Below are 27,800 nucleotides of genomic sequence, written 5' to 3' on the forward strand. Positions count from 1 at the left end.
TGTGGAGCCTCGTAGGAGAACCTCAATGTCCAGGAAACTGTCTCGTAATGCAGTGTGTGTGTGTGTGTGTGTGTGTGTGTGTGTGTGTGTGTGTGTGTGTGTGTGTGTGTGTGTGTGTGTGTAACTTAATAACTCAAGCCAATCAAACCTTCAGTTACTTTTTTCTCATTTATTTTATTTGGAGCACAAAATATAATTACACCTTGAGATATACAAATCACATTTGCACCATTTTGTGTACCGTTTAAAAAAAAATGATGGCTTCAAAAAGCATAATATTAAATTGCTAATATTTTTTTTTTTAAATAAATAAAATTAACCAAACTCTAAAAACAAATTTGCAAATGCCATCTACTCTTTGTGTTCTTTGTTTTCACGTCCTGAGAATGAAGTTTGTGTTGTGGTGACAGAAATCAGTGAGTAAGAACAGCATGATATGGGTTCATGAACACCTAATACGCCCCCATTCTTTTCAATCGAGCAGTTTTATGCTTCCGTTTACTGTTCTGCATAGAGACGAGAGACCTGTACTGGTTTCAGACCTTTAAAATGAAACTGTAAAATCGTATCATCTTGTCATATATATTCAAATTTGCAACGTGGAATGAAATAATATCAGGGCATTGGTGTGCCAAAGCATGCATTATAAGTGAAATTAAAAAGGAGAAGGCTAACTAACATTTTTCCTTTACACAAGGACAATAACCTTTAGATGCGGCCATAAGATTCAGATTCCGTTATGCAACCTGAAAAACCGGGGACGTTTTATTCCAAAAAAAACTGTGCTAGAGTTTACGTTCTCCACCACAAAAATCGATTCCCTATGATCATTTAGCAAATTAATTAGCAATTGTTGAGATAACTTCATTGCGGTAACAATTGGAAAAGGACCACTTTATAAAAACACGTTTATATTATTCCCTAAACTACCTATAATAAGTTAAATTGCTTGTTCTTAAATAAATCAATATATGAATTCCTTTAGTAATAACCCCTTGAGACAAAGAGTTCTCCCTTGTAAAACCGTAGAGATCAGAAAAAAAAAATAAAGGGTCTATTTTTTCCTGGAATGTAAATTGTCTTCAAAAAGTCTACTACAAAAAAAAAAAAAAAACTCTTGCTAACTCACAGACAGTGTACACACATGCCATTAAGGTGTCCATACACAGACAACTAGCACTCTGCTTCTTAGAGCCGCAACAATATGTTGAAGTTGTCCGTCGGTGCTCTCGCAACACGTCCTGCACGTCTCTGGCCGAGGTTGGGGGAAGTTGTTGGAAGATTGAGATACTGCATGTGATAGCGGGCCAGAGGTAAAGACAGATGCTTTTGAAGCTTGAGTTTTCCCTTTTTGTTTCAGTCTGGTGCCGTTAGCTAAGGAGCTTTGTCTGTCTGTAGTTGTAAGTGAAGAAATGTGCTCTGCCTCTGGAGAAGATGGCTGGTCTTTGGACATGTTCGTACCCCGTCCTTTTTCAAGGGACTAAGAAATGACGGGGGTGGGGGACTCAGGAGGGGGGGGGGAGTTAGACATGATCGCTAGTGATCAATTTTCCATTCTCCCTTCCCTCTGAATGCCAAAAGAGGGGGCTAAGTGAAGCAGTGGTCTGGGGTAGATTGGGGTGGGTGCTTTGCTACATCGGGGGAACAACCAGGCCCGTCATTGCTGGAGAGAAAAAAATATACAAAAAATCTATGATTCTAATCAATCAGCAACTTTTTTTTTTGTTCTGTCTTGTTCAGTCAAAGCTGTCGAGCGGTTAGTATAAGGGGGGGTTAGACTGCATTCGTGAGTTCAGACAGGGGGGTCAGATAGTGAGTCGGATGGCTACCTCTGAAGCTGTTCCCCCCTGAAGCGGGGCAGGCTGGGGAGGGGGAGCCCTGGGGCCTGAGCACAGGAGCAAAAGCGCTCTTCTGTTTAGCAGCGGACGGGAAGGAGGAGAAAGGCAAGAGAGACGATGAAGAGCTGGAGCTCCCTGGTATGGTGGGACTGGAGGGCATTACTGTGGAAGAGGAGAGCGACAGTCAGTCTCAGGTCTGAATAATCACAGCGGACTCGGAGATGCACTAATGATTCTATGGCCTTACTGTAGGGAGAGCCTGTGGGGGAGGCGCTGCTGAAACCTGGAGAGCCGGGTACTCCTAGACTGGTCATGGGAACCGTCCCATAGCCTCCGGTCATCCCTCCGCTGCCCCCGTAGCTCGACTGCTGAGGAGTGGAGGCTGATGGGTAACCCCTCGGAGACAAACTGCTGGAATTTCTAATGTAACCTGAGGTAAAAATGAAAAGGTTGGGTCAGTTCTGAGATGTGGGTGGAGGGGGTGGACGAAAGTATTAAATGGTTTATTTCTCATTGTGCTCACCTTGGCTGCTCTGTCCATGGTCCCCGATGCTGACGCCTAGCTGAGAAGGGTACGATCCCAGGCCCATGACGCTGCCGTGGGCCGGTGAGCTGGGCAGCGCCTGCAGCTGACTGTGGGGACGGGGAACGCTGTAGAGGGCCTCGGCGATGTCGGCCGCACGTTTCAGCAGCATGTCCTACAGGAAACACCATGCATCACTTTTTACACATAGAGGACAGATGCACTTTTTAGGCAGATACGGTGCTACTGTGTAAATACATATAACCTGACAGGAAATGGGTAAGCATTAAAAAAAATCCACTAGTAGTCAAATCTCCGATCTTGACGAATCCTGACACTGGATCACTTATCAAACAGTTCCTGCTCAGAACCACATTTTCATGCAATCATTACCTACCAAAAAAAAAATAAAGCCCCCTAAATATTCACTCTGATGGATAACCTATCTCACGCAGGTTTCAAAACCCTGTAAGTTAATTAGTGAAATGAATGGAATGCCAGTGGCTGCCTCAAAAATAATGATTCTACGCTCTGGAAAATGGTCAGCAGTAATATAGAGTAAACACAATTAATATTAATGGGCTAGAACATGCAAAACCACTGGTGGGATCTTTTGAATATGTGCATGTTTTATAGAGTGTATATATATATATAGTGTAATTTTAGAGTGTATTCTAAAAAGCTGCTGCTGTTTACCTGATTACTGTGTGGATTTCCATACAGGGCCTCCACAAGATCCGCTGCTCTCTTCAGGAGAATCTCCTGCAAAGAACAGAATTAATTGCATTAACATCTCAATAAGAGTGTAAATGTGCAATTCCTTGAGAATTCATCATGAGCAGTCTTTTATTTCTTTCAGTCTCGAACCTTGGCTAGCTTCTCCGGGTCACCAGGATGCCGAGGGATGACCTTTTGAAGGCGCTGGAAACCGTAGTCTATAGTTGGCTCATTTAGGGCTGAAATAGAAACACATGTTGTCCATCAAATCTTCTGAAAGACCGTTGACCACCTGTGTGCCATTGTGAAATCTCAACAAAACACACAACGTGTTGTCTAAATACCCGTGTAGATGAAGCGGCCAGGCGCTCCCTTGCAGAACTGTTTGGATTTGTAGGACAGCGTGACCTCCACGACCCCGGGGATGTGTCGAGGAGGCGTCTGGACACGGATAGCGTGCGGCGTGATCAGCTGAAGGAGAAAGGACGGAAATAGCGTCACAAAGCAGCAACACATTATTGCCTTGTAAATATTTAGGCTAACAAAATACTGTGGAAAGATGCATTTGTGTCGCGTGCCCATAAATCATCTAAATAATGAGACAAGCCATATGCTATATTTATCATTTCAAAAAACCACGCTTCAGATTGTAGCATCATTAGTGAGATGTACTGGAGATAATTCCTACCTCGCTCCACACGAGCATGCTGCCAAACACCACCTGCAGCCCGTCAAAGAAGTTCTCCCCGATGACGATGACCATCGCCCCGCCGGTGGTCCAGCCCTCACTGGGACTGATGGCTTTGATACACGGGGTGGCTGGGGGGGGGGGCAAAGAGAGCGGGCGTTACTATGCAGAATATTAATCAGAGTGCTTACAGCAGATCTCAAATCTGTTTTTGAGGATGATGCTCTTTAGTTTAGAATTTGTTGAGGGCTGAACTAAAAATAAAAAGCTATTATAAAAGCTAACATTATTTCATGGCTACTTAATTCTACCTATTTGGCTTTTATCCATGAATAAGAACAGGGTGATACATCCATATCAAATGGAGGTAAAATCACATGACCTGCAATCATATAGCAGTATAGTCTTCATTAAAAGTAATTATATAACAGTGTAGAGATGCTAAATTATTCTTCAGTAAAAAAAGAAATGGAAGTATCATCAGAAAATGTGAAAGAACTAACATGCAGTAGAGTTGTGTAAATTATTAGATAATAATTATTGAACCATAAATGTGTTAGGGGTATTTTAATGTTTAGTACTTGAGTAAATGTACTTAGTACTAAGTAAAAGTACTTAACCCCCACATGAAAATCGAGTAGTGTTTCTTGGTTTGGAGTAAAATGTGATTTGTTGAATTACAACTGGAAAGTAATCTTACCTAACATTTTTGTTTTTCATGCATAAAGCCATGTGTTTAAGATAATATTTTATTATAATCTCTTCTTTATGTGAAGACAAGTATTTAATGAATGCATTAATTAGCTCAGTTAATGACCTCAGTAGCACCACTGGTTATGTGTGATATATCACGGTGATTATAAACGGACATTAAGCAACTCACGTACCTGCTGTTACAGTATGTACTATGTTTCTGATGGTGAATGATGAAGTAGACATGTGATACAATCAATAAAATAAAAGACAAATGGACTGTGACGTTGTGCTGCTGTTGTGGTGTCTCACCATATTCCATAGTGTTCTCCGCAGACTCGCCTGGCTCCAGTCTGCGGGCCCTCCGACCGTGTTTGGAGTTGTTGTGGACAAACATGTTGTCGGACACGGCGAGGACGTGGCCGTCCACGCTCACCGTGCTGGACAGGACCACCTGGAAGGAAGACGAAGACACGTGAGTGCGTGTACACGACTCAGACAGCACGCTGCGAGTCCCAATCTCCACTTGCAACTGCAAAATCCCCGAGCGACAATTTGTTTTCGGCACACAGGTGATAGTAATATTTCTCAATAGGTAATGTGACGTCCCTGGGATCTTCATAATATGTCTGCATTCTGGCGATGCCACTGCACCTCCACCCCTCGCCTCCTCCATCAGGTCTCCATATGGCCTCTCCACTGCCTGTTGCCTAACTTTTTGATTCATACAGCCTGCAGCAGGCTCATCGCTGTCTCCTCCTGATCCTTCAATGACACCAAACATATGGACCAGATCTCCCATTTTTGCCGGCAGTTAAAAACAGTGGATGATATATAGTGGGCCTAATTTGATTTTCTGGCCGCAGCATGTGTGTGTCCCTTCCCACATCTGCCTTGCATGGATGACACACATAATTAATGAGAGGATACTTGGAGTTTTTTTTCTCCCCCTTTGGGTATTTATGAGCGTTGATGATGTGATACTATTTCTGAAAGTGATAATGAGTTTGAGAGTGTGTGTAATAACATTTTTTTGAGAGTTGGGGGAAATTAAATAGTAAAATATAGCTATTTATAAGGGGGATTTTTTGGAAAAATCAGACAGCAAAGATACAACCTCACGCTCCTTTCAAAACAAAACACATGGCAGTAATTTTGCAGGTGAAGGAACATAAGAAAGAAGAGAAAAAAGCATATGTGCTATAGGCGGTGCAAAGGGAGGGGAACCTAAGGGAAAATAACTGTAAATTATCGATCAAGCAGCAGACTCCTGTCCAGCTCTGATCACCTTTTAACCCAGAGATGAGAGTCTTGGAGCGCTCGGGAGCTCATAACTTCTCAGCATGTGTCACGTCGCAGGACTTAAAGCAAACACGGTGGAAGACAGAGGGAGCACGAAGAAGGGGAAGGGATGCAGGGTTTGCCGGGAGAAGGAGAATGCCAGACAGGGGCCGCTGGTGCTGAAAGACGGCAGAGGAAGTGGGGCGGGAGTGTCCCCTGTGACCACTTCCTGGGTCACGGAGCATGACCTCCTCCATCTGGAGCCAATCACTCAATTCTTGACAACTTCCTGAAACACCTCAACCTATTTCCTGCACCCCGGCACCCCAACGTCCAAGTCTCCCACATATCTAACTCCTTTCGTTTGTCTTTCCGTCTCTCCGGCTCCTTATTGATTTTTAACTTTCACCTCTAACTCCCTCCTCCGTGTCTTCCATCGGGAAATCTCATCCAGAGCTTTACAATGTCAGGCTTTGTGACATAAACTCGACTTAGACAAGAAATTAACTGTATAATCGATGATGGAGGGGCATGAAGGGGGAACGTTCTGCATGACTGTAAAATATACTTTTTAATCATTTGATTCATATATTTTCAGTCCAACATGTCTCCATCCCATTCACACACACACATGCATTTATTTTCGTACCTGAAATCTCCTCATATCCCTCGGGTTTCCCGCTGTCTTCAGACAATTCTGGTTACATTTCAGGAAAAACTTCAAGAAAAACCTGCAGAGGTAGATAAGAGGACACATGTTTGTACATCAGCAACCACGATAGCACATGAAAGAAGCGTGCAAAGGCTTATTTGCTACCTTGCAACACTGGCAATCAAAGAAGACATTCATTATTTTTCAGAGACAGGTATTATGGACGGTGTGTGTGTGTGTGTGTGTGTGTGCGTGATTACAGCTCTGACATCAATCCCAGCTGTTTAGCGCAGAATTAAAGTCAATGTTATTACACTTTAAATCAAGTAATGAGAATTTGAAGCACAGTCCGGCGAAACGTGCTGCTGTGTTTCAAAGTAAACTGGAGACAGTGATGTATGCCGGGGGACTCTGGGGACCGCGGTATCCCGCAATGCCGTATTTGAACCCCCACATGGGAATGGAGAGGGAACGAAGTAGAGACGACTACAGAGGAAGTGAAATGAGGAGGTGGAAAGAGGAAGGTAGTGATAGCGGCACAGGCACTGGTATGGACATGAATTTTGTTTTCAAGTATATATGTGTCTCATTACGTATGTGAGTGTACTTTGGAGGGTGATAGGCTGTGGAGACCGAGAGGAGCCGGGAGAGAGAGAGAGAGAGCGGGGTGCTGATAGCCTCGGCTACACCAAAAGAAAACCTGAGAGAAAGGTGGAATAAATAGGAGAGAGGGAGACTACGGAGAGAGACTCCAAATCCCAGGTGTACACAGTTCGGCAACACGGCGCGCTGCCATGGCAACGCAGCTCTGCCGCATTCCCAAAGTCCCCGTGCTGAGAGGCAAAGACAGCGTTGTGGGAAAGAGAAGCCAACAACAAGAGTGCATTCCATCACTGAAATACGGCGAGCGGGGAGACTTGGCAAGGTGAGATACGGGAAAGTATATATATAAAGAGGGCAGGTGCAGACGAGGAGATGCACACACGTTTCACGGTGCAGAGGAATTAGGTACGTGTGTTAAATCAGGAGATGAAGAAAAATGAGCCCGGAGGTGATGCGGCGGCGTGATAGAATTATGGCAAACGGCAAATATATAGCCCCTGAAACCAGATGTCCACTTCCCCTTCACAGAGAACACACGCCTGTGTTGCCAATGTTAAAACACATACATTAATGTTCCAATTAAACAAACAAAAACAGTGCTGGAGAAAAATGCTGCAGAGGGAGGCAGAGGTTTTGGGCTCCACGGTTTGCTCCAATGCCACCCACACTGTGCTCTCTGCAAATATAAGTCATCTTAATGGAGAGCGCTTGTTTGGAGAGGAACTTCATATTGGCCCCACAGCCCTGAACCCTCCCATCGAATACTAATCTCTCCCTCATTCTGTCAGATTTTACTCGCTATTCTTCCATCACTCGCTCCAGCTTTCTCCCTCGCGAACGGGACCTGGCTTGGAAGTAGCTCTCGGCTCCAACAGTGTGTCCAATATTTCTTGATTTGAGCTATTTTGTCTGAGGACAATCAATATTGTTGTTGGCAGAGGGGGGTTATAATTTATCAGCGAGAGCTCGGACCTCCAACCTCAAAAGCTGCGCCGGACCTCGGGATTTTTGGGTGGAAACATGTGAAAGCACATATTTGCGCCTCTCTCCCATTTCCTTCCTGCATTTCTTTCCTCATCGGCCCTTCCTTACCATGACAGTGTCGGTTTAACATGATTTAAAATCACAATACGTAGAGTGCACACGAGGAAAGTTATACTACTAAAAGTTTCATTTACTGCCTCCTTTGAGGGTGTATGTATGTTTTATACTTTCAATGATTCTTACATTATGGCTTATTTTAAAAGCTTTAGCTGTCATGTACATGGAGGTTAGTCCACAGTTTTTGGTTTTCGGGACCCATGTCCACGGTTCGGCTGCGGTTTAGCTACAATCATTTGCCCGCCCCTTGCTTGTCGGCCACTTAACGCTCATCTAACCAGCAGTCATCCTTCATTTCACTGACTGACGTGATACAAGTTGCAGGGATGCCTCGGATAGCGATATGATATCACAGCCCTAATTGAGAGGTTGTCTGCATCCATCTCAGGCTTTGTGCACTTTCTGAGGGTTCTTGACCTTGTTTGTTGACTTCTTCTCATCATCCCCTGTTTGTATGACACCAGATGCCTCACGCACACACAGAAAACACACATTCACATGCATGCATGCACACTCCTAATACACAGACACCCCCCCCCACCTTTGCCCCCCCCCTCCCAAAAACCCATTGAGTCAACTTTTCACCCCCCTCAGTTCGGACGCACACAGCTGCAAATGCTGAAATTAAAGCGAGACATTGACGCATATATTAGCATGCATTAGCCGCTTCCCCCTGCCCACTTAACATGCAAATCTCCCAGCCCCGTCGCCTCGCACCTTCTGCCACACATTCATTTGCTGAATTATAATTAGACTAATCTTGCATAATTAATAAGAAGTCGAGGACCCTCTGTTTTTTATCCCCCTCCTCTATTGTGGTTGCAAAAGTTTAATATTGCTGTTGTTTGTTTTTGTTTGGGTAATGTAATACACCCACACACCTCCCCATCCAGAGGGAGGAGATAAGGAGAACATGCAAAGAATTGGAGGTGATCTGCATGTCACAGGGAAAATGCCGAGAAAGGCTGTTTTTTCAAAGAAGTCCACGAGCTGAAGCGTGTTTATATTTAACATGTGTCTTGTTCTTTACGTTCACAGAATATTCCGTTTCATGAAGCTGGAGTAAAATGACGATTTTACTCTTTGTTTACGATAAAGGAGTAACATAGAGCAAATAAAGCTAATGGGAAACATGCTTCAGCGTTTTAACTGTCATGTACGTTCCAGCTGAAAGGACTGTTGGCTGAAGCATTATCATCGTATTACAGAAAAATTATATCTTCCTGTGACATCAGATTACTAACATCATGATTTTTATTTGATGACAAATTTGAGAAGTAATTGAATTTCGCAGATTTACTGTGGTCTGCAATGGAGGGCGAGTTTTATCTTCCACAACATCGACTCTCCACAGACACACTTAAGACATGAAACACAAACAAAACGTAGACCCAAGTCTGAAACCCGCGGATCGTTTTCCACTGTGGCACCACAGAGAGCCTGTTTTTTCTTTTCTGTCTTCACTTCTGCATCTCTGTCAAGGCCTCCAATCCCTTTTGTCTGCATCTGCTTCGGTTCCCAAGACTAAACACAGGCTTCGCAGCATGAGGCAGCCGTCCCCATGTTGACAACACGCTTAACCAAAACTAGTTCAACCACCAACCAGCAAGTCACGACACCAAAAACAATAGCAGAAATGCACTTTGTGTAAATATTTCACCCCGCGGTGTGGACCCTCAGTTTCACGTTTCTCAGTCCGTCGGGGCATCTGGTACACATAAGTGTTACACATAAGGCTTTACATATGGCCTTAATCATCCAAAGAGCACCTAAGAAGCACAGGACCCCTAACAAAAATGTTCATAGGCATTCATCAGCACTAATCACTGTTGACATAAACTGCCTTTTCACATAGACATAAAACACATCGCCCTCTGTGCTCATTGTAAATGAAAGTTTACTGGTAGCAGCGGCGCTTGAAGCATGTGACGCAAAAGGCTTTAGCGCAGAGTTCAACTTAGTTAGTGACACGGCTAGAAAACTTTCTCCACCGGTCTCCTCTTCTGAGATTTGGCCTCGAATTTTGGGGTTACAGCACCAAAAATGACATATTTATGCTTTAATACAAAAAAATAATAAATTAGGGGGGATTTTAAGGAAAAGAATGAGAGGGAGGACATTATCACACATTGATGTCTTAGAGCTTGGACAGAAAAGAGCTGCTCTCCATTCATGAAAGGCTAATATAACCCCCCTGCCACACACACACACACACACACACACACACATAAAACTCAATAGGTATTGATTATAAGAAATAAGAAGAGAGAGCAGAGCAATGGAGGAACAAAAAGATGGAGACAAGGGGAGGCAAAGACAGAGGAGAATGTTGACGTCCTGTATTCAGGGCCATCACTCATCAGACACCCCCCACCCCCTCCCCTCACCCCCTCAACACTGCAAAAACAAAACAGTGTCCTGACATCGTGGTGGAGGGGAGCTAAGGGGAGGGCAGCGAGGGTGGGAGGAAAATTAGGAAACCAGATGTGAAGCATTAAAACATACTGACATGCTGAGGGCCTTCCTCTGCCACACTCACACACAGAGAGCACTAACTCATGCAGCAGGCCCCGATACGTGCACGTATGCATGCACATGTCACACGCCGGCTACGAACCACACACACGTTCATGCCTGATTTCACAGGGAAATACACAAAGACAAAGTACCAACTTGCAAGCGACCATGTGCTCACGATCAATCATGCAAGAATGATACACATTAGCACAAACGAAGCCTCGAATACAAGCGTCTTAAATACATATGTACATGCAAGCTGATATCTAATAAAACATGTAAAGCAAAGGTTCAAAAACATGCTGCGGCTCGTGGCTATGTGTTAGGGTTTTGGATTAAACCAATTTTGACCTGAGAATGTTTCACACCAAAGCACAGATCTACAGATGGGTCATCGTGCAGCAGCGTATGGAGACGCATCCAATTAGTACATGTACCCTGGCCGAGGAATGGCTGGGGGGGGGAGGGATGGAGGTGTTTTGTTTTCCTCCATAGGGAAAGCTGTGTTTGGGGGATGGAGCGGGGAGGTGAAGGGGGGGAGGAAAGTAATAAATACCCCTGGACCCAGGTCCCCTGGCAGACTGGAAGCTAGACTGGTCACCAGGGTTAACACCCGGGGCACATGACCTTTGACACTGCTAATGGGGCACAGAGAACCCTCCACGAACTGATACCCCCTCTGTCGCATACCACCACAGGACCTTTCACACCAACCTCCCAGTCCAACCACCCCCTCCTCCTCCTCCTCTTCCTCCTAAAACACACAGGGATATCTGTGGCATCAGCTTCTCTCACCTTTCACCAGCAAACGTCTCACAGCCAAGCTGACTCCACGCTCTTTACTCCCTTTTGTTGGAACAGCTTGTAAAATGCACATCCAGTCTGCAATAAGACAACTGTAGCTTTCCTGATTATTACAAGACTGTCACAGTTGAAACCTCTAAGCACTGTCTGCCTAGAAGTGACTGGTCATTACCTTGATGTCTAAAAGCATCTCAGTGACATCCTGACTTTCAACACCATCTGTATACTCACATGCAGGCACGCACCTAAGTCCAGCCAAGTACAATACAGCTTATGCAGCTGAATAATTGGGTGTTTTGGGGTGTAAAAATCATAATCTTCAAAGTAACCGCAGCTGCCAAAGAAAAGCAATGGACTAATTGAAATATTCAATTGAAATATCTTTAAATTGCTCAGCACAGTAGTTGAGGAAGACATGCTTTATTCACCTCACTACTTAACTTGAACCGGCTAACCAACTCTTTTTTTTTTATCAGTAAACTAAAATAAATGAGCTGTATCTGATTAATTCAAAACCCCTTTGTTACTGGGATGTAATGGAACCAGTGGGTAAACCACAGGCAGACAGCGAGCACATGGGGGAACTCAGCCCTTTATAAATCTGCCTGGTGGATTGACTGTGCCCCTCTTGGCCTCTTCTCCGTTGCCTCCCAGGCTGGCTTCACCCCTGCAACCTCAGCCCCAGCCCACCCCGCCACTAAACTTGAGAACTGTGACAAAGCCAAACATTTAAACCACTAGTGCTGATTTATAGAGCTTAGTAGCGCTGTAAAACCTTCAGGCTTGCCGCCGCAAAAGTGACTGAGGCACAGCGGAGCTGCAAGGGAAACGACGGCTGAGGGGAGGAAAGCGGAATGATGGGAAGCGTACACAAGAGGCACTCGAGTGTTTCAACGAGGTTTCTCCTGGGTGCTAAAGTGTTTTACTGCGCAGCCTGTCGCTAGCTGCTAAATGTGCATCGCAACAATTTAAAATGAATTAATGTTGCAGTCTCCCGAGCTCAGCCAAAAGCCTAGATTGCATACAAAGCTCGGCCACGAGGGACCGCGGTCAGCCTGCCAAATAGATGGATATGGAGAGATATTCAGAGTCTGGAGAACATGAATTCACAACCAGGACAGGGAATAGAAGTCCCATCAGCGGCCTCACCTCTCCCAGCATGCTCGGTGCGTCCTGGGGGACAAGCATTCAAGATATACTCTCAACTGTCAAATGGAGACACGGAGCACCCTCTGCAGAATCAGTTTCCAACATGCCAGGAGGTCATCTGCAATACATCCACACTAATCCTGCTTTCTCAATAGCCTTCCAATCAATCAGTCACTGAGCAGATTCGCCAATAAACGGTGTGTGTATCAAAGCTCGACCTGAACCTCTCTCCGAGGAGAACAATGAGTCTGGGATGGATGCCACCAAGAGGGAGAGGAGAGGAAAGAGAAGTAACAACAGAAGGAGAAGAGATGTCTTCTTAATTAGCCAGTAATGATAAGATCTGACAAACAACATCTGTTTCCAGAAAGAGAGAGAAGGGGGGGGGGGAATGGAAGGAGGACGAACGAGAGAGAGAAGCAGCAGAGAAACCTGTGAAGCCGAGACTACAGGGACCTGCTTGTAGGAAAGTAAAGGGGGAGCGGAGGGGATGTGTAAGGGAGGGAACGCTGTGTAGCGTGACACAATAGAAGAATGGTGGATGAGAAGTATAACAGAAGTGAGAGAAAGACAGAAAGGGGAGAGAAATCTGACAGGGTTGAGGGAGTCGAAGAGCCAGGACGAATTTGACAGACAGAGGGAGGAAAAAAAGCTCTCAGAATGAGAGAGGAGGAGGAGGGAGCTAGATGGATGCAGGAGAAGGTGAGCTGGGTAATGGTGCTGCAGGAGGAGGAGGAGGAAGAACGTGTGAAGAGATGGGAATGGAATCACTCAGAGGTCCAGGGCGCTGTAATTTACTGTGCGTGGCTAATACACAGCAAATGTGTGGAGCCGAGGACTGGGAGAGGAGAAGGGGAGCCGGGTGGTGGGGAGGCTGAAGGGAGGGCACGCTGACTGTTGGGGCTCTCAGCATGCCTGCTGGGAGCCTGTCAGCAGTCACATCACCCCCTGCCCTCAGCCCTGACAGATTCATCAGGACCATTACACACACACACACACACACACACACACACACACACACACACACATGTATCCAAAAGATTGTTTTAATATTGCAATTGCTGTTCCTGTTTTCTTGAACTTTTCCTCCATGATGAGGGAAACACAACATCTGCTGCATTAATGATTCAGCCAGCGAAACACAAAAGAGCCAGCGAAGATTTCTGCTTTGCTTTTACTTCATATGACTGCAGTTCAGTGCACTCCTGCACTCCATGCTATATTATTCTGTTAGCGGGATGCTATAAAAAAAAAAGAAAATGCGAGTAGAAGTTAAAAATGTAGATCTATTGTAGGAAAATTCAAACCTTCACAATATCCTTGTCCCACAGGAGAGATAACGGTTGCCTCAAGCATTTATCCAATACGGGAAACTTAATCCCATTTTATTTGAGAAATGCTGCAGATGTGTAAATATTAGTGTTGGGAAATGTTTTCAAGGAGTGAAAGGGTGGAGAATGTGTGGCGAAATCTGACTCCTGGGAGAAATATAGTCCATCCAGAATCAAGATAAATAGACAAACAAACAAACAAGGTGGCCAGCGGGGCCGGCCCAGCTCCAGGGGGCATTGTTAAGTCATTAACCAATTTTAAGACCTGAGATCCTCATCTCACACACACACACACACACACACACACACACACACACACACACACACACACACACACACACACACACACACACACACAGCTCCACCCACGGCAGCAGCATCCAGCCAAAGAAAACAGCCCTTGTTCCTAAATACCACGGCTAACCGGCCTGTGACTCCACACACACACACACACACACACACACACACAATCCTGATTATACTGATGGAAGCCTGTACAAAATGAATGTAAAAGTGGCACCCAAAAAATATGAAAGAATGCCACAAATATGAATCTCACACACACAAGCAAACAGCGCTCACTTGCCTGCGATCTGAAGTACCTCTAAATCACACTAATCTGCACCCCTTCTGATCCTCTGAGTGGCCCTACTTAATCTCTCCACTGCTCAACCAAAGGTGAACCCTATTAGAGGCCAGACAAATGAGAGGGTTTGCCCCAGCTACTCTGAGACTGCAAGGCCTTTCAGAGCGCCATTGAGTTGCAACTCAAAACTTCTAATTTGCCCCCCCACCGCCTCCCCCCCAATCCCCTCTGCATCCCACCCACTCTCAAAGTCCCCCCAACCCCTGCTGTTCCTCCACATTAGCCCATCAGTAGTCCATTCCCATTTCCTGTCAAAACATTTCTCCACTGCTCTCTGTTTCCGACTGCCCCCTCTGTAGGCTCTCTCAAAGAAAACAAACCGAGCCTACCCCTCGTGTCAGGGTTCAAGCCACAACAGCTAACACTGGCTGAAGCGGAGCAAAGGTGACCAAACACAAACTCGGCTCATAACCTACTACTCATTATACACTTCCTGTGCACATTGGAGTCCAGGATCTTCCCAGTTCACATGAGACCACATCGCAGGAAGCTCAAGCCCCGCAAAAAAAAGGGTCCCTGAACTCGTTTTTCTTCTCTGAGTCGGAGTTAGACTCGCTGTTTGAAGCGGTACCTGTCAGTGAATTTGATATTTTAGACATCGTCTCTCCCTGTCTGTCTTTGTGTCATTCTCGCCCGTTTGCATTGCCCCCAAGGGAGGAGGCATCCCTGCCGTCCTGTGCCAGCTGCTCACTGGTCCAGCCTGTGTGCCGCTCCGCTGTGTGAGGCGCTGTGCACTGGAGCCTCAGGGCCCTGTCGCCACGCTGCCTGGTCCCCCCCCCTGCCTGAGGGGTTCGCTGACAGGGGGTCTGGAGGGACTGGACAGTACTGCCCCACCAGGGAGAGACCTGTGACAGTGGACTGAAGGGGGCCAGTGTGTCTGACTTTGTCTCTGTGCATGAGTGTATATGTGGCAAATTAATGCACACATATTGATATCTGCATCAGTTCAATGTGTCAGATGTGAACACGAAGACCTGATCAGTCTGTGGGGGGAACTCCTCAGATATAATATCCAGTACACTAGAAGATACTTGTTTGTGATAAGTTGGGATATATTGATGAAAAGTTATAGATTATAAAATACTGTGCAAGCTGTACTAAACTACAGGCTACCATAGCAACACATTTCACGCGACAGTAACACTGATCGAAGTGACATCTCACAAATGTCAAAAATGTTTCGCCAGCTTTCCCTGGGTAAACAAAGACACTACGTTTAGTATTCTTCGATATATATGTAAATATATCAGGATCGGATGTCACCTGCAGCTTTTTCTGCCGCCATACTCAAATAAAGAAGAACCTCTTCCACATCCTCTGTAGGTTGGATGACGGAAGAGAGCAGCCGTCGACGGTTACTGTCAGTTTCTGCTACTTCTCACAGAAAATCCTCCTTTCTGATGAGTTGTTCCACCCCAACATCCTGTTTCAGAGTAATATATATATATATATATATATATAAACAAAGCACGAGGGAATTAGAATTAGAATTATATCTTGGCTACAAGACGGGATGGTTCACTGCCCCCCAGGATTTTCACCGATGTGAAAGACTTTAAGACAAGTCGTCTTTAAGGAAATTTGATGGGAAAGGTAATGGGAGTACAGGTACGGGGTGCCAGCATCAACAGAGAAGGATACAGTATGAGTCGTATTACAGCTAAGAAGAAGTTGAGTAACAGTATGAGAAACAATCTCCTTAAATGACATTGTTGTCTCACACATAAAACTCTCAAGTGCATATATGATGACTAACAGGGCGACTTGGCTGCGGTGCAGAGTATGCATCTGGGAAAGGGGAGGAATTCGACCCTTGACACAGTCCAACAAATGTTACTGCATTTATTCTTTGGCTGATAGTTTAATGTTCTTTTCCCAAAGACTTGAAGCTTCTATTTTCTTTTTGGTGGAGGCCGAAGAATGAGGAGGCCGGTGTTCCCCTCCATTAGCAGTACGAGGAGAAACGATCCGTCCTGCTAGAAGAACAGCGATAAAGACCATTCAGAGGCACAGAGGGAACTTGCCCGCGTCATCATTATATGATATTTTTTCAATAAGCTTGAGACTGGCAGATGCAAGCAGGTGGACGGACTAACGTGGAAACAGATGGTCAGACTGTCTCTCTGAGACTCCATACACTCACAGCAACAAATGATATCTGAAAAGTTTATTGTCAAACTATCCAGACAGTGTTAATCCGTAAAGAACTATAAATATAGTTTTACTGCTCTGCAGAACTGACTCTGTGTGCATGTGTGTCTGCACATTACCACACAGGAAGACGTCTTTTTGCAGGAAAAATGTATTTAGAGAATTATCATCAGTGAAATGAATCAACAAACAATAACTGCAATACTATTTAAATTGAGCTGAAATTAAATTTAACAAAAGATCGATTAGGACTGAACAAAAAAAAAACCCTACGCTGACTAGTTGAAAACAAAGCTGCGGTACATGGACATAACTAGAACCAAGACTACAAACAGATCAATACAACCCACAACCTAAGATTAAGAGTAATGGATTCCTCTTGGAGCCGAGAGTCTGAAGTCAAGCCGTCGCCCGGGACAACTAATAATGTTCAGAAATGATCACCTCAGAAAACAACATTAACTTTGAAAAGAAAACACAGCAATGTGTTTTTTAGTTCAGTATTCAAAAATTAAAGGCCGATGTGCACAAGTATGTATGAGTCTTGGTGAGCTCATATTGAGTCGAGGGGAGGGTAGAGCCATATTGACAACATTGGAAATTCCTATTGATTATTCTTCTTTCTCTAGGCGCTCTGGCTTGTTAAAAAAAGACCCCTCTTGGAAACACGATCAATTAGTGAGATAGTGCTTGCCATTGATCACCCCCCGCTCCAACCCGAGCCCCCCCACCTAACAGGGCTCCTGCCTTACGATGGATCCCTCCACACAATCCTCATGACCAACTATTGATCTCAGCTTCTTAGCCAAATATAAAAGCATGCACTCCAACCGAGCACGGACCCCTCCCATCCAAACCCCACAGTCTAATACTAATACTGACATCTGCTTGTCTCCATTGTAAACCCATGGTTCACTCATAAATACAGAGGCCAGCTCTGGCCCTGAACCAATATAGTTTCTCAGAGGTCAGAGGTCAGCTTGGCAATAATGCCGCCATTAACAGATCCACCCGGGTTAAGACTTCTTAGAGTAGAGGAGCTTTAAGTAATGACAGCAACAGGGAATGGTGGACAATATTAGGATTGTAGGGCTTTTCATTTATTATATTTTAATTTGCTATGTTGAAAAAAATATATAAAAACAGTGAGTTTTGTCGTGTTAGTGGAGATTAATGGTGATGAGCCCGGAGGAATTGATCCATCTATCTGTCAATTGATCGATCATCAAACCAATCAGTGAACAAGCCACTCCATCAGTCAGAGATAAGACATTCTCCAAACAGAGAAGTCACGTCAGGCCAGTGAGTGCAGCGGTTCACCAATGTTAAGATGAGACAATTGTAAAACTATTAGACACAGCAGGCGGCGGGGCATTAGACCATTTTTCTCCCATAGGCAACTTAAGAGTCATCTCTTTGTCAACGACTGCCCTTGCCCTCTTCATCCCTCGGTCCCTCCACCCTCTCTTTCTCTTCACCCCTCCCTATGGATCAGCTGTGAATTCGTCTCTCTCCTTTCACTCAAATCAGGATTAGGGAGAAGAGGAGGCGGAGGGGGGTGAGGCAGCAGCAGGAGCAGGGGGGGGGGAAGAGAAAACTGAAACAATATGGAAAGGAGATTAGAAAAGAGGGGGTTTGGGTCGTTTGGGGAATTGCAAACTCCCTTGTGCTTGGGTAGGTGTCCTAATGACACCGCCTAATTATGGCAAAATTAGACAGGCTAAAGGGAAGTGGAGGGGGTGTTGGTGGTGGTGGTGGTGGAGGAGACGGTAACGTACAGGGGGAAGAAGACGAGCCGGGGAATTAAGCAATTGGTGAGTGAAGAAGTGAGCGCACAGTCGGATCGCGTGAGAGCGAACGAAGAGAGTGAGAGGGTTGTGCAGAAGTACCGATACGGAGAAGAGGCGGGGAGGAAGCGAGCGTGGGGCTGAGAGGGTGAGAAAAAAAGAGAGAAAAGGAGGCAGAAAAAAGGGGTAGAAAGCAGTGGCTGGGCGAAAGCAGCGAGTGGGCCCCAGCACGCTGCATGTTAATTGGAGAACAGGTGTTGGGGCTGGGAGCAGGAGGCTGATTACTGGAGCCACAGAAACAGACCGTCTCCTCCACACACACACACACACACACACACACACACACAGGCACACATGAATAATTTAAGACCCAAGCAGTGACTAGGGAAAAAGGTCAACGCAGGGGTCACAAAGACACATAGACAATCGCACATACATCCATATACATACATAAATAAACGTGCAAGGATCACCACACACACAGAAAAATATACATCCGTTTGTGTGCACACAAACAGTGTATACATGCTCTGAATACACGGGCACGTCTCTCTATCTTTTTTTTTACTTTTTCAGTGTGATGTGTACACACATGCAGTTAAATGAGAAAGTGCACATAAGGTGGGATAAAAGGGCACAGGGCCACACAAAAAAAAAGAAAAAAAAATCCCATTGGCTTATCAGAAATTAACTGGCTGCTAATAGGCTGCTCCCTGAGGAGAGGATTTCGCAGGGCAGTCGAGAGAGAAGCCCACATCAGGACGGGATATGCCCAGAGTGATTAGAGAGTACAGTAGGTCAATGATTCCATTTAAATCAATCCTCACAGCCTCACACCAGCCAGCCTTCACACACACACACAAGGAATCACAAAGAGATATAGATCTTTCCTCACCAGCCTGCCGCCTTAAATGCTTACAAACAAATTTCAAGGAGGTTTAGCCATGTAAGGAGGAAGTATAAAAACGGCGCGGAGGGAGATATTGGGAGAGTAATGTGCTACAGCAAATGAGAAAAGCAGCTGCTCGAAGGTATTCTGGGAAAATGCAAAAGACAACAGCACGATTTCTTTTTTTTTTTTGTTATATGAAAACTATCTTCGGCGGAGATCCTTTGAGACACACTGTCAACAGCCAGCCAGCTTGAACTGAGGAGGGGAAAGAAAAGGGTCCTTGACGTACATGAAGTGAGTGTTTTCTAGACAGTCGATTGTAGGGAGAAGGACGGAGAGAGAGAGAGACAGAGAGAGAGGGAGGACATGAAGGTTGTGTCTGTGACATCACAGGAAAAGTATTTCACATGCAGTCTGCTTATGAGCATTCATCACAGCGGTTAATGCCAGGCAGACAGCGCGAGACCCACGAAATCCCTCGGACGTGAAGGCCCTCACACACGCTGATTACGGCGAGGGTCACCCGCCTTTCAGCCTGATAACTGGCTGTCAGCGTGAACATTCACTACATGTGTGAGACGGCCTGGTGGTGCCGAGGCTCCACATGTTTCCGATAAAAACAAATCTACGCTCTTGGCAGGTTTCAGGTGCAATGTCGGCCGTTTTTACGTAATGAGTGACCAAACGGAAACCAATCCCAGCAGGCTGAAAGATGAACAGATACCCAACAGCCGAAGAGAGAGAAACACATGGGAGGCAGACATCGGATATATTACACTGTATGTCGTTGCATCGATGCAGCGTAAACTGACATGAAACACTTATGTTGTAAACATTCATATTAATTGTGATGCAGGTATGCAAATATTAACATGTGAAATACACACACAAACAGCACCATGTTTTACAACTGGGGCTTCTGTGTAGATGCAACAGCTGATTGGTGAGACCTCACTACACCTTCCCATCAACCCCTAATCTCTCTCTCTCTCTTGTTGTTTTTTTGTGAGTGTGTAAGTGCAGATAGACAAAAGACAGACATTTAGTGTGAAGAGGTGCTTGTTTGAGGTGGTGGACACTTGTGCGGGGTGTGATTTGATCTCATTACCTGTCAATGATGACTGGGTCGGAGGGCGTCTCATTTCGGTTGCCGCAACTTTTCTTCTCACAACAGCGGCTGAGTGTGCAGTTAAAGGAGACAGAAAAGAGGAAAAAGTCAATGAAGGGTCGGGGGGGAGAAGAAAAAAAAACACAAATTAAACAGGAGGTGCCATCATTTGTCTGGCCCTTTCCACATCCACGGGCCCAGACTACTCTGCCCCGCGGTCGGCCACGATCCAGGAGCACACAAAGGAGGCATGAGAGGGGAGGGGAGGAATAGACAAAAGAAGAAAAGAGGAAGAAAAGGTACAACAACACACCCTACAAACAGTGACAGACCATTCAGAAGTGAAAAGCCAGCCAGGCAATCTGTCACATTGATTTCGAAATCAAACTCAACCCCCACACACACACACACACACACACCTACCCGCACACACACACACCGTCCCACAACATCCTACCATTCGTCAGCAGTCCTGTCCGAGGAGCCTGCTGGCCACCCAGCCCCCCCCCCCCCCCCCCCCAAAGTCCCCTTCACTGCATAACAAAAGTGCCCCCACCCCTAACCATCTGCCACCCCTACACCTCGCCTCACCCCTCTCGTGTCCCAGCTTGGCCCTGCCCTGCCCCCCTCCGCCCCCCTGTCAGACGGCCTCACTCCCCAGCTGTGACGCTTGCCCTCTGCCTCTTCGGCTCTGTTATTAGCCAGCTGTGAGTCACATTCGGGCATCTGCTGGCTACACAATGGCAAAACCCACTCCGTCTTAGCCCCCCCCCCCCCCCCACCCCCAACACTACCACGTCCCAGCCCCCTTTCCTTCCCCCTGCTGCCCTCGAATCCTGGGTCACTGTCCCACTTCCAGACCGCTCTCTCCAGCTCCTTCTCCATCCATAAACCTTGTGTTCACATATTCACCAAACACCAGAAGCTTCTGGTCGCTGAGCCACGACTGGACTCTTTAAACTCTTGGTAACACTGGCCCGGACGCTGGAAATGTAGCACTATACTTGTCATCACAAGTTGAGAAGAGTTCAAACTTGATGCCTCAGTGCTGGAGTTACATTTCGATGAGGGGGAAAGGCGGATCGTTCCCCAAAAGTGCGTCTGCTGCTGTCACCTGTGGTCTGGCTGCAGAGCTCCAGGCTCGAGAGAGCGAGGAGCCCCACGGAAGAAACAGGAGCTGACCGGGGATATGCTGCCTCACAGCAGAAAGCAGCGGGGGGTTACCACTGTAACAAGGATGATGACAGACAGGCCAGACTTATAGTTCAACCGCAGTCTAGTTTTTTTTTTTTTTTTAAGTCCTAAAAAACACATTTCAGGCTGACGGAGACAGGCGGAGTAAAGGAGGGTAATGGATATTTGGATTTCGTCCCTGTGGGCGAAGGTTTGAATGACTGAGCGTGTGTGTGTGTGTGTGTGTGTGTGTGTGTGTGTGTGTGTGTGTGTGTGTGTGTGTGTGTGTGACTCACCTGCACATAACCTCGTGTGTGAGCAGAACTCTGCACATTTCTGGATTCTTGTTTTGTCCTTCATACGCTATGGGCTGAGAGGAGGAGACAAGGGACGGATTCAGTACTCGTGTAGAATCAATTACACTCTTTCATACATAGCTGAAAGTTCACCCACCTGTTTAGTGACAGAGTCAATAAGTCGTGCGTAAAGATCCTGCTCTGTGCGAACCCCTGCCAAAAGAAAACAGAAATCGGTTGATATCAATAACTATAACAAGTCGTTTTTACTAAAGAAAGAAATGTAATGTATGATGTATTGCCCTTAGTGATTAACGGAAACTGGGAGTAGAGGACAGATCAAGCTAGAAGATACATAACCATACACGAAGCAACTGAAACTGCATATAAACTCCTAAAAACGAACATGGTGTCGAGGATTCTAAAAATAAAATGGAAAGATTTATGGCATCAGTCTTTTTTTATCTCAAACTCTGGACGAGCTCTCAGAAAAAAGCATTGAACTCTGTCCAGCCAACATGGAGGAAGACGATTGGCATGCAGTTCGTATTTTCTCCCCGATGGTTTCTGAGGGGATTGAGAGTTATTTGATGTTTGATGATAATCAGTCATGTTCAGCTGGGAGGCCAGAATTTATGATCACATTCTCACGACATGTTCAACTGTTCTTTTTTTGTGGTTCTCAGTAAATTCCTGATTTATTCCCAAAGTTTGCATGACTGACGTGAGATTGTTGTTATATGCCAGCAGGTAATACGGCGCCTGATTGTTCCGTTTTTCAACATTGTCTCTCGCTTTAATTTACTCAGATGTGCCTCTGAGCGAGATTTCTAGAAACTCCTGAACCTTTGGATGCTTAAAAAAAAGGCTGTAAATGAGACAAGATAGGGAAAGGACATGTAATGAATTGCTTCTTGAGAGAAGAGTGCGTTGCCCAAGGATTTTTTTTTTTTTATAGAGACTTTGGAGAGTATTGCTTTCAAAATGTGTTCCTCTCATCAAAGTCTCGATTGAGATGCCTTTGATATCGCTTGAGGGAAGGCAATGAGAGGAGGGGATGCAGAGGAAGTGCTTTTGGTGTGCTTGTATGTACGTGTGTGTGTGCGTGTGGGTGTGTGTGTGTGGGGTGGGTGTATTAGAGGGTTTCTCTGGAACATGTCTTTTATCTTCTCTCCCATGGGTGCCACTGCGATGGCAGAGTAGGGGCAGCAGTGGCTCATGGGAACCAAATTTCTCTGTGTATCCCCGATCTGATGTGAAAGCACCATGGGGGGGTTGGAGGAGTTGGGGGAGGGGGGGGTTGGGGTGTGGTGGTGGATGGGGGGAGGGGGGGTGGCAACATCTACCTCATTTCCCAATACATGAAGTGGCTCCTTGCTGAGATGAACGTTGAATTGTACAAACCCAGGAACTAGACGACCATCGGAGGGTCATTTACGAGCCCAGAGAGGAGAGGTAAGGATGTGGAGAAGGGTTACTTTAGTGGAAAGGTGTGTGTCATGTTGGTGTCACTGCTGACCTTTATCTACTCCCGTCACACGCCGTGGATCAAACAAGACACCTCGAAGGGCAAAGAATCAAACCCATAATGTGAAGACGCACGACCGACTCTACTCACCGTTGCTGTAGAGGAGCTGCAGCTTGTAGTGCGTGCCGTTGTTGGTCTTTTCTCCCGTCTGCTCCTTGGAAAGACACGGGACAGACAAGCACGCAGTTAAACACACTTGAGGAACAGATAAGTACAGCTGAGCATCCCCGCGCGGTGTCGAGCACAGCGAGCCGCTCCTAATCCTGCAGCTCGCCCTTCCCTGACGGCAGCAGCAGCAGCATCAGAGGGCTGCAGGCTCAGAGCCCATGTGGGACCTCTCCTTGTGTTCAAGAGCCCGGCGCTTAACCTTGAGTCGGATGTTCTTTGTAGGGGTTGAACTATCATGTCTGATGCAAACTCCTAAAACCTCGGGATCAAATGCATTGGTCCTCCTCGCAGCGAGGTAGCAAAGGCATGCTTGTACGTGCATGTGTGTGTGTGTGTGTGTGTGTGCGCGCAAAGTGTGCAAAGTGGGGAAAGTACTGTATGTGAGACTGAGCAGCAGTCGACCTTGACAGAAAAACTTCCTTTCCGCTATACCTCCCTCCCCCAGGCTCTGCACCGCTTCTCACTTCTTTCCTTCTCTCCCCCCTCTCCGTCTCCCGTTCCCCCTCTTTCTTTCTCTTCTTCTACTTCTACTGGTCTTTCTAAGTGGTCTCAAAGGAATGCTCTCTGGTCCAATAACCCAGGAGGCTGGCATCACAGAGACGAGCGCGAGAGAGGAGGAGAGAGAACAAGGAGGTTGGAGAAGTAGAAGAAACTGGGAGAAGGAGACAGTTGTGAGGAGGAGGGGGGGGGGGGGGGGGATTAAGATGCATGAAGATAGGTTGGAAAGTATAAGAGTGCTACAAACGTGATATCAAAAGTGAGATTGGGACTGAGCGTCTGGAGATAGATGGATGCCTAGCTTCATAAGTTTTGTGAATAGTCACAGAGGAACATTTATTTTGCCTTGCCATCACTCTGCCTCTGCATAATTACAAAGCAAAAACAGATGCCAGGTTAACCATGCAGAAAATGAACTCCTCCGCTGCCGTCATATTACTCTGCGTTGGCCTGTGTGGCACAAAGGGGAGCACGCTGACAGCTTTCAGCCCCGGTGTTAGCACCGCCGCCCGCCCGCCCGCCACGTCCCTCCCTCCCTCCCTGCCCCCTGAAATTCATCGTAAAACTACGCCTGAACTTCAGCTGACAGGACGGTGACTCTTGTCTTTCTCACAGGGGAGATCTGTTGCCAGTTTAGGAGGCTCTCGCTCCCCTCACCACAAGGCAGAAACATCCATCAACACCGGGCATAAGGCTCCCAACTCCAGGCAGTCTCTGTCTAACTCTGTCTCCACACTGCACCCTTCCTTATTTTGGTCTTGTCCAACCTGAGGAATCCACCCTCCCCACAGCAGTATTTAGAGTATGGAGGGGGGGGGGGGGGGGGGGGGGGCATGAAGGAAAAGAGACTTTGATGATTAGTTCACTGTATAACTTAACAGGAGCAAGCTTAATTTGCATTTTAAAAAGTAGTGATGTCCTCCTAATGAGGCAAGCTGCTAATTAGTCATTAGATATTCTTTTTCAATCCCACATCATCAGCTCATTGAGGGTAGAGCTTGTGTAAACATGTAGCCGTCAGCTGTTCGATATGCTTGGCATTACTGGGGATGAGGAGGATCAAGTTGAGCACCTGGTTACAGCTGAAATGTGGCATATTACTAATATATTCTGTTGCTGTTAGTATTTGGTTTCCAGGCGATGCGTCAGATAGTCAAGGTACGAGAGTGGATTGATGGCATCCTCAAATAGTCATTACGACTGACAGGCGTTCAGAGACAGTAACACACCTTGTCGTGCTCAACAAAGTCCACGAAGGCGGTCCTCTCCACCTCCACAGGTTGGCCGTGCCTGTCGTAGAGCGCCAGGACAAAGTGGAAGAAGTTGGACTTGCGGAGATTTGAGGGCGGCTGCTTCTCAAAATGAGCTCTTGACAAAGCAACTCCACTGAGGACACAAGAGGAAGAGAGAGTCAGATCCACACACAGCCACATCTCATACCAATCAATATAAAGGTTATTTAAAAATTAAAGTGACCATGTAATATATCATCAATTGGTGGTTGATTATATTTTATATTTAAATCTAAATAAATCAACAACTTGTATCTGCAGGCAGTAAATCATGACAACTTTTATCATAATGTTTTTTTTAAATAATTACAAAGATAACTATTAAAAAATGATTGTTAAGGCCTTTTGTTTATGCATACAATAGTATTAATAATTCACACATAAAGAGACATTCAGATAATTTATAAATATTTTGTTTCATATCTTGAAGGCCATTTTACTTGTCTAGAAGAAACTAACGTGGCCTATAATAAACACAAAAAACAAGGCAAAGGGATTGGACAAAAAACATTTTTTAAACCATGTTTAGCTTAAAAATTAGTATTTACAATAACAACAATAACAATAAAATCAACACTTTAGACTTCAGGACGGTGGAGATTCTTGGTTAAATGTACTGAGGGTAATATGCTGCTGACTGTTGGATTTAAATAACTCAAAGATTTTAGGTTTATTTGAGAATTGAGGAGTATTTCTGTCAATTTAATTTCCCTTTCAAATTGGCCATTCTATGTTTTATTTCGGATAATTAAAAACTTGAGGAGTTTATGGATTTTTTCTCTCTCACAGCCTTAAAACGTTTCTGTTGAGAACAACAAAAAAAGCCCGAGGGGAAACGAACTCATGCTGAGAGTTTTTTGTTGTTTTTTTAAATAAAATATTACAATCAAGATATGCATAATAATGCTTTATTTTTAGGTTTAATATAATACTCCATTGTATCAAATAACCAGATACAGTTCGAACCGCGCCTGGCTGTATCACTTACTTACCGTTATGTATAGGCCTAATAAGACTTCTGTTTTATATGAATTAACTTGTTCTATTTTGCTGAAAACACTGCTGCCGCGTTTCTGACTTTGCACTGTTTTTCTAAACTTTGGATTCAATCGGGCATAAACCCACAGAGGAGCTGCTGAAGACATTAGAAATGTGAAGATGATGATCGGAGAATGTCGAAAACAAAAAACATATTAAGCAATAGAAATAACTGCGGATGAAAAATCATAAATGTTAAGTGCGTATGGCTGAGGATAAAAGCGTTTCCGCTGCATCACCTAAAATAGCTGGTCAGGGAAAATATATATTCAGCTTAATCACAGAAATCAGAAATTATCTCAAGTTGAACTGTGTGAACTAAATATGTAAGTTGACCTTTTGCACAAGAGTAAATTATCAAATTATTAATATACTCCTTGTGCGAGTTAATGTTAAAGTTGAATAGTCATATGGGCCTACTTTCCTTTTGAGCACATAACATTGTATTTAAAACAATAATAATATGAAGTGCTGTTCTTTCATCCTATTTAAAGACATTTTATTACTTGAGGGCAAAGACTTTTAAAAAGTGTCATCTTTAGCAACAAGTCGTTTGCAGCACTCGTCTGAAAGGACTGGTCGTATAAACATCAAACCGAAAAGGAGTGCGTTCACGTTGCCAATAAAGCCTGAACGCAGCACGATGAACATGCATGGTGAGAAGGTGATGTCAATATACCATCCGCTGGGTTTACTGTACCTTTGCGCCGCTACGTTCGCATCCACAACCCCGACATTACGCACCCAGGACCGGACCGGATCCATCTCCTCTCCAAGACTTCTCTCTTTTAATCCGCTCACTTCTCGCATCAGATGCTCCTGGATCCCGAACATTTAAGCCACGTCCTGCGCGTCTCGGTGCACTTTTTTTTTAAACTTAAGAAGAAGTAAAAAAAAAAGAAAAAAAAAGAAAGGAAGAAAGAAAACTAAGCTGGAGAGCTAAAGCACTTTGGCAAACAACAGAAGGTCCACCCCAGGGCGCTGCGCTCCTCCGCAGCTTTGACAACAAATGACCGACGCTGAGTGATGATGTTTCAGAAGGCGCCGGCAGTTAAAAATCCACGCACACTTTCTTTATAGGCTGAAACGACGAAAATGGATGTATTCCCCCACTAATTGCGAGCATTGTCCAAGCGCAGACCTCCAGCGTCAGTTCGAGCAGAAACGATCACCTGCTCGCTGGGTTGAACTCCTCGCACAGTTTGGAGCGAGTCCGTCTCACAATAATCTGTCAAATAAAATGTGTGTGAGTGTGTGAGTGTGTGTGCAGAAAGTCTTCCTTTGTCAGAGGGCCAGATCGGATCACAACAGTTGATCCGGGGGGCC

At 45.4% G+C, this 27,800-nt stretch overlaps 1 protein-coding gene across 4 annotated transcripts; it reads right to left on the reverse strand.

The window, feature by feature from the left end:
- Positions 1-170: 170 nt before the first annotated feature.
- Positions 171-27,464, reverse strand: ebf2 (EBF transcription factor 2). Of its 4 annotated transcripts, none has more exons than XM_084025916.1 (16): positions 27,175-27,464; positions 25,374-25,530; positions 23,569-23,626; positions 22,108-22,163; positions 21,951-22,024; positions 20,482-20,550; positions 6,390-6,471; positions 4,772-4,913; positions 3,767-3,897; positions 3,423-3,549; positions 3,229-3,317; positions 3,058-3,123; positions 2,362-2,536; positions 2,086-2,268; positions 1,830-2,000; positions 171-1,663 (listed from the first exon to the last, which is right to left on the reverse strand). In XM_084025916.1, exons 1-16 carry the CDS (start codon positions 27,306-27,308, stop codon positions 1,632-1,634), a joined length of 1,746 nt encoding a protein of 581 aa, XP_083882042.1. In that variant the 5' UTR covers positions 27,309-27,464; the 3' UTR covers positions 171-1,631. The 4 variants fall into 4 exon arrangements, with proteins under 4 accessions (XP_083882042.1, XP_083882041.1, XP_083882040.1 ...); XM_084025915.1 differs by having other exon boundaries at positions 23,569-23,632; positions 27,175-27,463; XM_084025914.1 differs by having other exon boundaries at positions 171-2,000; positions 27,175-27,463.
- Positions 27,465-27,800: the final 336 nt, after the last annotated feature.

Source organism: Eutrigla gurnardus (assembly GCF_963514095.1).
Source record: "Eutrigla gurnardus genome assembly, chromosome: 13".
Lineage (NCBI taxonomy): Eukaryota > Metazoa > Chordata > Actinopteri > Perciformes > Triglidae > Eutrigla > Eutrigla gurnardus.